Below are 15,076 nucleotides of genomic sequence, written 5' to 3'. Positions count from 1 at the left end.
TAAACTACTTAGCACCCTAGTTTTTTAAAAAAAATTAGTGTTTATTCAACAAAGAAAAAGAACATATGACAGAATATGCAGTGTAGCAGTGCGCCTCCTAACTTTTCCTACAGTAGCTTCAGCATCAATTATCACTGTGGAAGATGAGAGGTATTGTTAACAATAATATAATGATCGTCACATAATATATAGAGCTCAGATTGAATTTAAATTTCCAAATATTCTATCTTTTACAAGATCATAATTAGCAAGACCAGGGGTATCTAACCATGGAGCTTAGCACCCTAGTTAGCACGGTGCTAAGTAGTAGTTTGCATGTCCTAACTACGGTGCTAAGTAGTTTGCATGTGCTAACTATGGTGCTTAGTTTGCATGTGCTAACTACGGTGCTAAGTAGTTTGTATGTGCTAACTACTTAGCACCCTAGTTAGCACGCCCAAAGCCTTTAGGCGTGCTAACTGGGTTAGCACCGTTTACTGAATCGAGCCCTAGGCATGATAACCATTTTATCATGCCTAAACTCAGTTTAGGCGTGATAAGTTTAGGCATGATAAGTTTAGGCGTGATACGTTTAGGCGTGATAAGTTCAGATAAGTTTAGATCGCAAAGTCCCGCGCACAAAGCAGCGCCATTAAACTCTAGGCGACGTTTCGCACACCAGACTTTGCTAGTGCAAAACGTTTGATCAGCTGTGCACTGCGGTGCTAACCCAGTTGGTGCTATAGTTCAAGGCTTTTCAACCTGTGGTACGCGTACCACCAGTGGTACTTTGCTGTTGGCCAGGTGGTACACACCAGGTTTGCCTGCCACTTTATTGCCCACATGCCTCTTGTCCTGGTCCTGTCCTGCCTCCACAAAGTTTGGCTCCCCCTCCCTTGCTCCTTGCTGTGCTGCTCTGCGACATACTTCAGACCTCAGATCAGTGGTGAAGAGACAGCCAGGCAAACGGAGCACAGTGATGGCGCAGATACAGAAAGTGACATCACTGCTCACTTCCTGTATTTGAAGTATACACGCCATCACCGTGCACACAGTGGCGTAACAATAAGGGCTGCAGCCCCTGCACCCGTAGGGCGGCTTGGGGCCCCTTTGGGGCCTGATCAGGGCCGTTTTGGGGGGCAGGAGGGGTTGGAGCATGAGGAGAGAGCATGGCCACACATTGGCGGGGAGGGGGGACAGTCCCCCCCCCCTCTCTCACCTCAGGCTCTCCCCTCAGCGATCCCCTCCAGCATCAATCAGTGGCAGCAGGCGGCGGGCAGGAACACATACCTTCATGCGTTCCACACGCCGGAGGTTCCACTCTCTAAGTTTCTTGTTTAAACAGGAAGTAGTGTGAGGCACTTAGAGATCGGACCCCTCCATGGTGGAACACGGAGGTATGTGTTCCTGCCCACCACCTGCTGCCAGTGATTGATGCTGGAGGGGAGCGCTGAGGGAAGAGCCCGAGGTGAGGGGGGGGGGGGGGGACTGTCACCCCTCCCTGTTGATGTGGGGGCTACGCTCTCCCCTCTTGCTGCGACCCCTCCTGCCCCCCCAAAATGACCCTGACCTGGCCCGGGGGGCCCATCCAAACTTTTGCAGGGGAGCCCGGTGATTTCTAGTTTCTCCTCTGCGTGCACCGTTTGCCTGGCTGTCTCTTCACTGCAACTGGCTTACCGATGATGAGGTGTGAACTATATCGCAGGGCAGCACAGCAAAGAGTGAGCAAGGGTGGTGGGGCCAGGCTACCTATAATTAAGCGAGGTGGGGGGGGGGGGGCGCGGAGACGAACTTGCAAGGCTACCTATATTGGCAAACTACTTCCAGATTGCCAATACTGACGATCTGTAGGCTAGCAATCTAGTTGTAGTCTTTTTCCCCACCAATGCCTCCTACTTTTCCCCTCCCATATGCTCTTTTTTGTGTGTACCTGTAATAAAAAAGTGGCCCTGGAAGTTACTTACCTCAGGGAGGGGAAGGCCTTTGTATCCTAAACAGATTTCCCCCCCCCACCCTCCTTCTCAGTAGATGGGATCCAGCGCTGGGAGCCCCAAAGTTCTCCTTGTCGGTGTGTGCGCATACGCAGTAGCTGCTCTCCGTTCAGGCTCCAGCAGAAACAGCCAAGCCCAATCACGTCCGATCTACTGCGCAGGCACACTGGTGGTACTTTTTAGGTGATAAAAGTGGTAGAATTAGTGAAGAGGTTGAAAAGTCCTGCTCTAGACACACACACAAACACCACACACACAGTGACCACACACACCATAAACACACACACACACACGTTCTCAGCAACTATATTTGTTTTCCTTGACTGCAGTGCTTGAGTTTAGGTCTTCTTTAAAGGGGAAATGAAGAATATGGTGACTGCCATATTTATTTCCTCTTAACCTCCTTAGCAGTATGCCCGACACAGTGTCGGGCATACCGCTGGCGGTCCCCAGGAGTCCCCCAGTATAATTTTTTGAGATTGCATAGTTGTAATAGCTTCAATAGCACTAGGCTAGCTAGCAGTGGTGGCTGGCATCCCGATTACTTTTGATACCCCCCGATCGCCCCTAAATACATTACCCCCCCTGGATCCAGCGATCGCGCAGCCTCCCTGTACATCTCCAGTCCTCTCTATGGGGAGGATCGGGTCTGCGCATGACGTCATGCGGAGCTGTCCGGGGAGGCTGCGCCGATCACTGGATCCAGGCTGGGTAATGTATTTAGCGGCGATCGGGGGGATCAAAGGTAATCGGGGGGTGCCGACCACCACTGCTCACTAGCCTAGTGCTAGCTGAAGCTATTACAACGATGCGATCTCAAAAAATTATACTGGGGGACTCTCGGCTGCAAACCCTCCTGAGCAGCGTAATGCTCAGGGGGTTAAACTATACGAGTCAGCCCTGCTGATCTCTGTCTCTGCAGAAGCGTCTGAACCACACCAGAAACAAGCATGCAGCTAATCTTGTCAGATCTGACAATAATGTCAGAAACACATGATCTGCATGTGCTTGTTCAGGAGCTATGGCTAAAAGTATTAGAGGCAGAGGCTCAGCCTAATAGCCAGGTAACTGACATTGCTTAAAAGGCAGAGGCGTATCTAGAGGGGTGCAGGCATGGCTTGTGCCATGGGCGCCACAGCACCATGGGCGCCATGGCTGCCTCCTCCTCCCTCGGATGCCTCTCAGGCATTAGTACCTGCTCTTATACTGCAGGACATCTCTCACTACCTATACTGGGGAGATCTACTTATACTGGGGGACACCTGCCAAATCTATACTGGGGGGTTACTTATACTGAGGGGAACCTCTCATTAGCTATACTGAGGGACTACTTATATGGGGGGGGGGGATACCTCTTACCACTTATGCTAAAGAAGGCTACTTATACTGGGGAGACATCTCTAACTACATATACTGAGAGGGCAACGTAAACATGGGTCTACTTATACTGGGTGAACTACCATATATTCTGGCATATAAGACGACCCCCCTACTTTTCCAGTTAAAATATAGAGCTTGGGATATACTCGCCGTATAAGACTACCCCTCTCCCAACGCACACCAAATTAAAATAAAAAAAAATCATGTACTGGTGCTGTGTATGAACAGATACTGGTGCTGTACTGTATGTGTTACCCAGTATATAGCAGTATATAGTCAATTGACTTGTTGCATTGGTCAACTCTCCTTAACCTCCTCAGCGGTATGGACGACTATACACGTCCATCACCGCCGGAGGTCGCCGCTCAGGCCCTGCTGGGCCGATTTGAGCGAAATAAAAAGCAGCACACGCAGCCGGCACTTTGCCAGCCGCGTGTGCTGCCTGATCGCCGCCGGCCAGCGCTAAGGGCTGGATCGGAGGCGGCTGACGTCAGGACGTCGGCTGACGTCCATGACGTCACTCCGATCGTCGCTATGGCGACGAGGTAAGCAAAACAAGGAAGGCTGCTCATTGCGGCCTTCCTTGTTTATTCTGGTCGCCGGAGGCGATCAGAATGACGCTTCCGGAGCGCCCTCTAGTGGGCTTTCATGCAGCCAACTTTCAGTTGGCTGCATGAAACAGATTTTTTTTATTTAAAAAAAACCCTCCCGCAGCCGCCCTGGCAATCTCAATAGAACGCCAGGGAGGTTAAGTAGACTGGTCCGCTCTCCTTGTCTACCTGTTTATCAGAGCGGTATGGAAGAATAGATTGCGTCCCCTTAGCAGAGGAAGATCTGAGAGGCGGTAACAGGATAGGGCGTATCACCCGGCGTATAAGACGACCCCCAACTTTTCAAAAGATTTTCAAGGGTTAAAAAGTAGTCTTATACGCAGGAATATATAGGTACCTCCGGCTACCTATACTAGGGTGCTACCTCTAATTACTTTTACTTGGGTGTTAACTCTAGCAACCTATACTGGGGAGAGTTGTATCATTGCAAGAAAAGAAGCTGTTATTATGGGACAAGGTGGTCTGATGGGGGGGCACAATTTTAGTGTTTGCCATAGGCGCTATGTCACCCAGATACGCCCCTGTTAAAAGGAAATAAATATGGCAGCCTCAATATCACTCTCACTTCAATTCTCCTTTAACTGCTCACTTTTTTCACTGTAATGGTCCTTAAACAGTTGAAATTTGACAGTTGGAAAATTACAGTTTAAAAAAGACAGTTAGAAAATGGCAGCTGAAAAACTGTTTACATTTGGCAGTTGAAAAATTACAGTTGAAATTTGGCAGTTTTAAAATTAAAGTTGAAAAACAGCAGCTTAAATTTGGCAGTTGAAAAACAACAGTTGAACTGTCGTTTTTCAACTGTCATTTTCCAGCTGCCATTCTCCAACTGTTGTTTTCCAACTGCTGTTTTTCAACTGCCATTTTCCAACTGCCATTTTCCAACTGCCATTTTTCAACTGTCATTTTCCAACTGTCATTTTCTAACTGCCAATTTCCAACTGTCATTTTTCAACTGCCATTTTCCAACAGTCATTTTTCAACTGCCATTTTCCAACTGTCATTTTCCAACTGTCATTTTTCAACTGCCGTTTTCCAACTGTCATTTTTCAACTGTCATTTTCCAACTGCCATTTTCCAACTGTCATTTTCCAACTGCCATTCTCCAACTGTTGTTTTTCAACTGCTGTTTTCCAACTGTCATTTTTCAACTGCCATTTTCCAACTGTTATTTTCTAACTGCCATTTTCCAACTGTCATTTTCTAACTGCCAATTTCCAACTGTCATTTTTCAACTGCCATTTTCCAACTGTTATTTTCTAACTGCCATTTTCCAACTGTCATGTTTCAACTGTCATTTTCCAACTGTCATTTTCCAACTGCCATTTTCCAACTGTCATTTTTCAACTGCCATTTTCCAACTACCATTTTCCAACTGTCATTTTCTAACTGCCATTTTCCAACTGTCATTTTTCAACTGCCATTTTCCAACTGTCCTTTTCCAACTGTCATTTTCTAACTGCCAATTTCCAATTGTCATCTTTCAACTGTCATTTTACAACTGCCATTTTTCAACTGGCATTCTTTAACCGTCAATTTTCAACTGCCATTTTCCAACTGTCATCTGCTGTTTGCTTGCTGATAAGGCCTAATTAGACAGGCTAATCTCTCTAGACCAGGGCTTTGCACCTGTGGTACACGTACCACCGGTGGTACTTTGCTGTTGGCCAGGTGGTACACACTAGGTTTGGCTGCCACTTTGTTGTCCACCTGACACTTGTCCTGATCATGTCCTGCCTCCACAAAGTTTGGCTCCCCCTCCCTAGCTTCTTGCTGTGCTGCTCTGCAGCATACTTTAGACCTCAGATCAGTGGGGAAGAGACAACCAGGCGACCGGTGCACAGTGATGGCGCAGATACAGAAAGTGTCATCACTGCTCACTTCCTGTATTTGAAGTATACATGCCATCACCGTGCACCGTTTCCCTGGCTGTCTCTTCACTGCGGCTGGCTTACCGATGATGAGGTGTGAACTATATCGCAGGGCAGCACAGCAAGGAGTGAGCAAGGGAGAGCCGAACTTTGTGGTGAGTCACTGCCTAGCTCTCAGCTCTCTGGTGGTGGGGCCAGGCTGCCTATAATTAAGCAATGGTGGGGGAGAGGAACTTGCAAGGCTACCTATATTGGCAATCTACCTCCAGATTGCCAATACTGACAATCTGTAGGCTAGCAATCTAATTGTAATCTTTTCCCCGCCAATACCTCCTACTTTTCCTCTTCCATATGCCCTTTTTTCTTAAAGTGTACCTGTAAGAAAAAAGTGCCCCCGGGGGAGGGGGAGACCTTTGTATCCTGAAGAGGCTTCCCCCTTCCTCCTCAGTAAAAGGGATACAGCACTGGGAGCCCCAAAGTTCTCATTGTTGGTGTGCATGCGCAGTAGCTGTTCTCCGTTCAGGCTCCAGCAGAAACAGCCAAGCCCAATCACGTCCAATCTACTGCGCAGGCACACTGGTGGTACTTGAACATTCATTTATCAGGCGATAAAAGTGGTACAATTAGTGAAAAGGTTGAAAAGCCCTGCTATAGTTATCATGCCTAAACTTATCATGCCTAAACTTATCATGCCTAAACTGAGTTTAGGCATGATAAGGAGCATTTCACCAGCGTGCTAACAGTTTGCACCGCTTTGTGAATCAGGCCCACTTTGATTTCTGTCCTTAAATCCGCCATGCCCCCCTCCAGGTGTTAGACCCTTGAAACATATTTTCCTCTACTATTGTTGCCAGCGTAAGTGTTTCTATTTTTTGCCTCCCCATTGAAGTCTATTGCGGTTCGCGGAAGTTCGCGCAAACCAAACTTTTGGCAGAAGTTTGCGAACCCGGTTCGCGAGCCGAAAATCGGAGGTTCGGGCCATCTCTAATTCCCAGAAGAGTTGATCCAGAGATTTGTTCGACTGTCATCTGCAGTCCGGAAGGAATTTTTCCCTTTTAAGGCTAATTGGCCCAGGCCTTTTAAGGTTTTTTCGCCTTCTCCTGGATCAACTAGGATATGTGCAGTTTCATGATGGTATTTTTTATTTATTTATTTTTATTTATTACTATTTTATTTATTTTTTCCCCGGTTGGATTTGATGGAAGAATGTCTTTTTTTAACCAAACTAACCATGTTACTATGTAATCTTCAGAATTTACATTTTGAAGAAAACTTGGGAGATTCTAGGAGAAAACCTTGAAAACAAAACACAGAGACAATGGGAGCCCCATTGTGCAGTATGTTTATATAACTGGAAAAAGTTGGATAGAAGAGGAGCATACTCACAAAATAATATGTGGGCAATAAGATTTTTGGAGAATAACCATCTCCAGACAAGTACAGGTGTCTCCTTTGCATTTAGGTAGCTCTCTCTTGAAAAAGAAATGTATGTCTGTCAGCTTCAGGGAGCTGACCACGTCCCTCTCCAATGTTGGGTAAAGTAAAAAAATGGCGGATCAGCTAATTATAGCGCTAATATATTTGGGCACAGCTATCTTTTTAATGTTAATTATCATTTTTGTAACTTTTCACTCAACTTTGCAAATGTTTTGGCGCCATTGTGAAATATCGAAATTTTATGTGAAACGATAAAGTACGATTGATATGTAGAGGTTTGTGAAACTAAATCTAGACTTTCATTGTCTGATATTGTGAATGTTTATTATGATATTTGACGATTATATCGATATATGTGGATTATATTGATATATGTGACATTACGATAAATAAAGATGTGTAATGATGTAATTATGGTAATTAACAATTATATATGTCTTTAAGATGTGTAATGATGTAATTACGATAATAGGTCATTATATATAATGATTTACTTACAATAATACGTGTTATTGCCATATTATTCTTTTGAGGTGTAAAAGGGTGTTTATGCAGGGGAAGTGGTTAGGGCAGGGGCATAACTAGGCCCCACCGGGCCCCCCTGCAGAATTTCATTGCGGGCCCGCGAGCCCCCCCCCCCCCCCCGGGGCCCGCTCGGGAGCGTTTTGTGGGGGCTGGAGGGGTGGCAGCATGAGGGGAAAGCCTTGGCCACAGTCGGCGGGGAGAGGGGACGTTCCCCCCCTCTCCCTCACCTCGGGGCTCTCCCCTCTGCGCCGCATACTCCTCGCTCTAGCGGCTGATGTCACTTCCGGAAGTGACGTCAGCCGCTAGAGCGAGGAGTATGCGGTGGAACACAAGGAAGAAGGTATATATCTTGCCGCCGCTGCCCGCTGCCCAAACGGTAACGTTTTTTGCACATTTTTTTTCATGTAGCTAGCCTAGCGCCAGCTACATGATTCCCCCCTTCCTGTGGCGTCCCACCCTGCCCTCCGATCGCTGCCGGCGCAATGTCCCGTCCGGAAATTCCGTTCTGAACGGGATTTCCTTGAGGGCTTTCCCCGTCGCCATGGCGACGAACGTCGTGACGTCAACGACGTCACAGGAAGACACGATCCACCCCTCAGCGCTGCCTGACACTGATTGGCCAGGCAGCGCACGGGGTCTCGGCTGGGGGGGCCCTGTATTGCGGCGGGTAGCGGCGGATCGGCGGCGAGCGGCGGCGATCGGGTAAGACACGCAGCAAACAAAGTGCTTGCTGCGTGTTTAAAAAAAATATTCAAATTGGCCAAGCGGGGCCTGAGCGGTTACCTCCGGGGTCTCTGGATGAGCCTAGCTCGTCCAGAACGCTAGGGAGGTTAAGCCACACAATGCTTGGCTACATTTTCAGATCTTTTGAAGAAAACAACTTTTTAGTGTTTTTTTTACAATTGAAAACATACCAAGAAGTAGAAGATAAGGTAATATCACAATTATTTTTAGTTTTTTATTGCTTTCCCTTGGCTTAAAAGGCAGTGGACCATATGCATTTCACTTTTTCTCCTGAGTTTTCTCCTAGGAGATTTTCATCTTCAATTTAAAATAACGTTTTAGACTTTTGCAATGGCAATAGTACCAAAAAGTAGGTGAAAAGACACTGTAAAAATTATTTTGCGTATTTGTTTGCTTGTTGGTGGTTTAACCCTTTCCACTCAGAGCCTTTTTTTAAAGGCAGTAGTTTCTGCTCAGAGTTTCTTTCTTTTTTTTTTTTTTTTTACAGAAATGCACTCTCCCTCTCCCAATGTAACACGGAAAGTAACATAGTAACATGGTATGTCTTATTTTAAAGAACACATTATAACATTTAATTGAATACCCTATATGGACAGTTTGGTATCTTCCATTGGCTGGTAGCAAAGAAGTTGGCCAAGGTATGGTAAATTTTAAAGCAATTTCCTGGTTGTAATCCTGGCTTGTGTAAACAAGTTTCACAATAATATGTGGTTTTACACCTGCCACCTGGTGTCTTCCTGTCACTGCACACTGTGCAATCTTTAGTATTTCAATTGGGCATTAGAGCAATGAAATGCTGGCTACCATTTAGACGCTCCTCCACGTCCAATAAAGAAGGGCAGCCATATCTCCACTGAGGCTTAGAGGCTCGTTGTCCGTTAACCAGCTCAAGAATTAGGTTCTTGCGGTAGCTGATATGATCCTTTGGTTCATCTGGATGCAACTGGATGACAATTATGAAGCTATTCACTACTGCCAGCTCCAACAACCAAAAAAAAGGTCTTACTCCACCACTTCAGAGACTTTCTGTTGAAAGAGTAACTACTGGCATAATGATCAAATCAGTCCACCGCTCCCATGTGATTAGTATATTCTATGACTGCTGTGGGCTTCTCAACATTTTTACTTACTCCACCTTTCCTTCTTTTCTGCTGTGTCGTTGTAGTAGCAGGGTAGAAAGTGCTAAGCATGTATATAAAACGCTCATCCTACCATGCCAATACCATTTCTTCACTGTCAAGTTTCTAAGCAAGAACTTCACCACCCTTCAATTTAATTTTTTTATTGCACTTAGTAGACCTTTACGATTGTGCATGGCCAGTTCCTGTTACAGTATGTGATTTTTTTCTTTTAGTAACTCTTGTGCCAATATGTGAGTGATATAAAATCGATCTGTAAATAAATGGTATCTGTGTCCATGAGTGGCTTGTTTCAGATTTGTACAAAGATAAGGACAATGCGAGCTGAAAACAGCAAGTCTGGCCTTGGCAAGCTTTCCGTAGTTGCAGATCCTTAATACGGTTCAAACGCAAAAAGGTATCCAGTCTCACAATCAGCCATAGTAAACACTTGTAGCCCCCACTTGCTTGGTTTCTGAGGATTATACATCTCGTACTTTGATCTTCCTTTGAAACTAATTGTGCTTTCTTTAACCACTTGAGGACTGCAGTGATTAACCCCTCTAAAGACCAGGCACATTATTGTGAAAATGGCCACTGCAGCATAAAGGTGATGGCCATGCTGGACTGGTGCGCACCTTGGTGAGAGTGCAGGCGACAGCGGTTTTCAAGCCCATATGGTCGCCAGGCTGAGGTAGTTCAATGACAGAACAACAGTGACTGTCCAGCTGATCGAATTTGGTCTGTCCACAATGAAGCAACAACCTTATTATCTTTGGTGTGCCACCCCCCGAGACACTCATATAGCGGTCATTGCTTCAATGTGATACGCAAGCCCCTTCACCGCGGCAAGGTAACGATCACAAAGGGGAATTGACACATGTACATGCCTTTTGTTTTGTTGTTTTGTTTTGTTGTTGCAGCCGCAGCGCAGCCAGAAAAATTAGGCAGGCATGTAGACGCACCAGAAAAAATACTATAGCGGTCTTAAAAATTCAGGAATCTGTCCTGGACCCTGTTGGTGGTGGCGGAGAAGGCAGTCAAGCGGCCTGCCGGCAGAGATGCTGTGTGGGGAGCGACTTAGTCATGGAGCAGGCAGTCACACGGTGTGCAGGCAGAGATGCTGTGTGTGGGGACTGACTTAGTCTTCAGGCAGGCAGTAGCCCTCCGGGATCCATGCCTCATTCATTTTAATAAAGGTGAGGTACTGAACACTTTTTTGACTTAGGCAACTTCTCCTCTCAGTGACAATGCCTCCAGCTGCGCTGAAGGTCCTTTCTGACAGGACGCTTGAGGCAGGGCAAGACAGAAGTTGGATGGTAAATTGTGACAGCTCTGGCCACAGGTCAAGCCTGCGCACCCAGTAGTCCAAGGGTTCATCGCTGCTCACAGTGTCTACATCCACACTTAAGGCCAGGTAGTCGGCTACCTGCCGGTCGAAGCTTTGGTGGAGAGTGGATCCAGAAGCGCTAAGGCGAGGCGTTGGACTAAAGAATGCCCGTATGACCGACATCACCATGAGATCGCTGGAGCGTCCTGTCCTTGCCTGCATGGACATGGGAGAAGGATTACTGGCAGTGGTACCTTTATTGCGTTGTGCTGTGACATCACCCTTAAACACATTGTAAAGCACAGTTGCCAGCTTGTTCTGCAAGGGCTGCATCCTTTCTGCCTTCTGGTGATTTGGAAACATCTCCGCCTAGTGTGCCTAGTAGTGTGGCCATCCAGTACAGCTCATTCCCCTTGAGTTTTTTTATACGGGGGTCCCTCAACAGGCTGGATAGCATGAAAGATGCCATCTGCACAAAGCTGGATGCAGACGTACTATCCATCTCCTCTTGCTCTTCCTCAGTGATGTCAGCTAAGTTTTCCTCCTCCCCCCAGCCACGAACAATACCACGGGAAAGATGAGCAGCACAAGCCCCCTGTGACACCTGCTGCGGTTGTTCTTCCAACTTATCCTCCTCCTCCAAAACAACACCTTCCTCATCATCTGACTCCTCTTCCCCACACAACTCTTCCTCCTCCTCCCCCCTTTGTGCTGCCGCAGGTGTTGAGGAATCATCTGCTCCTGCTGAGAATTGATCCCACAAATCTTCCTCCTGTTCCTGGTCCTGTTCACGCTCCTCCACAGCTTGATCTACCATTCTACGCACGGCACGCTCCAGGAAGAAGGCATATGGGATCAAGTCGCTGATGGTGCCTTCACTGCGACTCACCAGGTTTGTCACTTCCTCAAATGGCCGCATGAGCCTGCAGGCATTTCGCATCAATGTACAGTACTTCAGCCAGAACATCCCCATCTCCCCAGACTGTGTCATTTGACTGTAGTTGTAGAGATACTGTTTGATGGCTTTCTCCTGTTGTAGCAGGCGGTCGAACATCAGGAGGGGCGAATCGAACTTCCGGAAAAGTTTGCGGTTCTCCGTGATTGCGAACACTGGAAGTTCGCCGGTTCCCATTCGCCGGCGAACAGTTCGGGCCATCTCTACTGATGGGTGGAGAAACATGTAGCATCCAATGCATGTGCCTAAATCTCTCACGTGAAAAGACATCTCCAAAAAAGGGGGTGTAATTGATCCACCGAGTTGAGAAAAAAATCCTGGATAGTTCCCCTTTCTTGCAGTGCCATCCTAAGAATTACTCCAAAGTATGCCTTTATTTCCTGCATAGTAACATAAGTCCAGTTCCTCCAGATGGATCTGGGTGAAGGAGGTTTATTTTCTAACTTCCTTTCTGCATAATTATTTGTTTCATTTATCATTTCTTGTAATAGGGCTGGTGTAAAAAAAAGTTCAAAAAACCCACTGACAGTTTCTGGAACATTAGCTGCAAAAAGTTGTACCCCTGCATTACACACAGTAAAGGGAAAATTATGCAGCAAGCAGGCACTGGTAGGAGAGAAACTTGCCCATTTTCTGTGATCATTACCACCCTCCCCACTTTCAGCAGCCTCCAAATCTTCATTAGCCCCCCCCCCCCCTTCATCAGCCTCATCAATATCAGTGTCATCCCTGTAGCAATAATCATTATCATCGACAGTAAAGTCACTGTCATCACCAGAATCCTGTACATCTGATCCTTTGCTGCTGTCCTCCATAAGCAGCTTTACCACCTCAGCTGCTGACATTTTTTTTTGCGTGCTGCAGAGGATGCCATTGCTCCTCTCTGCATCTCTGCAAGAAGGAATCTGCCAGAAGGAATCTGCAATCTGCAAGGAATCTGACGCTTCCTGGTAGCGCTGATCGCGCACTTCTGCTTTCAGCCAGGGGGGTACTTCCTGTGTGGGCATGTAGTCTACATGCCGGGCTGCACTATATTTATGTCCCGCTCTGCGCTCATACAAGTGCAACGCGAAAATAGCAATATCCTACTATGCGGGACATAAGAGTGGAAAGAGTTAAAAGGCATTTTATTCACAAGTTGTGAAATATCACATAGGAGAAAACTCAGGTGAAACTGTGAATTGCATATGGGCCATGTATTGACATGGTGGGAAAATATCACCTTGGAGAAAACTCAGGAGAAAAAGTGAATTGAGTAGAAGCCTGAACACCTTTTGAAATACAGATATGTATTTGTTATCTTCTGAAGCATTCTTACTATTTATCTTGTCTCTGATGTTGCATTCCATTCCATTCTTCATAGAGACATAGTAAAAGTATGCAGCTAATAATCCTTCAGCATACAATTACATTTTATATAAAAAAAGATATCCAGCTTTCAGGTACACTTCAAAGCATTTTACTTATGCATGTAAACTTACCCTGGCATGCTTGAACATTGCATCTAAGCAGTTGTGTGGCATCTCCTGGGCATGGCCGGCCACTGTTTGCCTGCAAAGGTTGACTACAAGAGCGTGTTCGAGTCTGCTGCCCACCTCCACAGGACACAGAACATTTACTCCATGCCTCCCATGGGCCCCAGTTACCATCAACTGAAACACAAAAAATGCAGGATTAATGTTTGTGTCTTGTACTTAATGTACTGGTTTCCTCAAGCCATTGAGGCCTAGTTCACAGTGCTCAGTTATGTTGCAGAATAATTCTGCATGTCAACTCACTGTCCATACAATTTTATTTGGCTGTTCACAGTACTGCTTTGTAATGGATCACGTTATTCTAACTCGCTGTATGGAGGTTTTACATTAAATGTCTAGTCCCCATAGCAGTTCACATACATTTTAAAGCATGTGTTATGCAACTGACCACTGTGAATCCAGCCTCAGTTTTTCACAGACATTCTTAACCAATCAAAGAATAGGAAATAATTTCTGATGTTTGTGTAACTTACACATCAATGCACAGAAAACACATTCCTAGGGTTTCAATTTTCACAATCTTCATTTAAACACCCCCCCCCCCCCCCCTGTCCAGTGAATATATTTAATTATTATTATTATATAGTATTTCAGTGATGCTCATCTGAGCTAGGATATCCGAGTTACTCGGATATCCTAGCTCTTTTTTCACTATTCGAGCTCGAATACCGAACTCGAATATTATTAACTATCCGGGCTGTGCTATCCGAGTGCACTATCCTGGTGCCTGGTGCACGTCCTGAACCTGGTAGTCCAAAAGTTCCTGCGGACCTACCAGGGGATGGACCGACTTCTTGAGGCAGCAAGGAAGGTTGTGCGTCACTTCCGGCACTCGCCTGCAGCCGTGGCGAGCCTGGAAGTGGTGCAGAAGGAGCTGCACCTGCCACAGCACCGGCTCATGCTCGATGTTCCAACTCGCTGAAACTCCACCCTGGCGATGTTGGAGCGTCTGGTTGAACAGAGGCAGGCTGTCAGCCAGTACGTTGCACGAGCAACAGTTGCCTCCCTCACTGCAACTGGGCGTGCCGCCACCAACCTCCCGTCCATCATCTCCACGGAGGACTGGGGGCACATGCAGCAGGTGTGCACAGTCCTGGCACCCTTCCTGCAAGCCACCAACATGGTGAGCAGGGACCATGCAATGGTGTGCGAGTGGGTCCCCTTGGTGTGTGTGCTGGACAGGGCCCTGTATGCACTGGTGGAAGAGGGAGTGGCAGCCTTGGACCAGCAGGAGCTGCAGGCAGCTTCACAGGCCACCTCTGAGGAGGAGGGCTCGGAGTTGGTGGAGGTCCCTGACCTTGCTGCTGATGAGGGGGAGCAGCAGAGCGCAGCTGGACTGGTGCGGGGGTGGAGAGAGGATGAGGTGGAGGAGGCAGAGGAGGACAGCAATGTTGGCTCTGGGGCTGCCGATGATGTGCCAACAGACGTGGCCAGACTGTTCCCAATGGCAGCGCACATGCTGAGGTGCCTGCGCAAGGACCCAAGGGTGATCCAGATGAAGCAGAGGGAGGACATTTAGATCTGCATGATGCTGGACCCACGTCTGAAGGGGAAGCTCAGCCAGTTCCTGCCTGCAGTAGGAGAACGTGCGCAACAAATG

General features: G+C 47.0%; 1 protein-coding gene across 2 annotated transcripts in view; it reads right to left on the bottom strand.

The window, feature by feature from the left end:
- The window catches only part of HMCN1 (hemicentin 1), a 482,637-nt gene that overhangs the window by 72,714 nt on the left and 394,847 nt on the right, over positions 1-15,076 (bottom strand). For both annotated transcript variants that reach the window (XM_068240141.1, XM_068240142.1), the window contains exon 93: positions 13,423-13,593. In XM_068240141.1, the coding sequence (XP_068096242.1) occupies positions 13,423-13,593 (171 nt within the window). The remainder of the gene's footprint in view (positions 1-13,422; positions 13,594-15,076) is intronic.

The sequence above is a fragment of the Hyperolius riggenbachi genome, chromosome 6 (genome assembly GCF_040937935.1).
Source record: "Hyperolius riggenbachi isolate aHypRig1 chromosome 6, aHypRig1.pri, whole genome shotgun sequence".
In the NCBI taxonomy this organism is placed as follows: Eukaryota; Metazoa; Chordata; class Amphibia; order Anura; family Hyperoliidae; genus Hyperolius; species Hyperolius riggenbachi.
The sequence above is the reverse complement of the archived record's forward strand: the minus strand, read 5'-3'. Positions and strand labels throughout refer to the sequence as shown.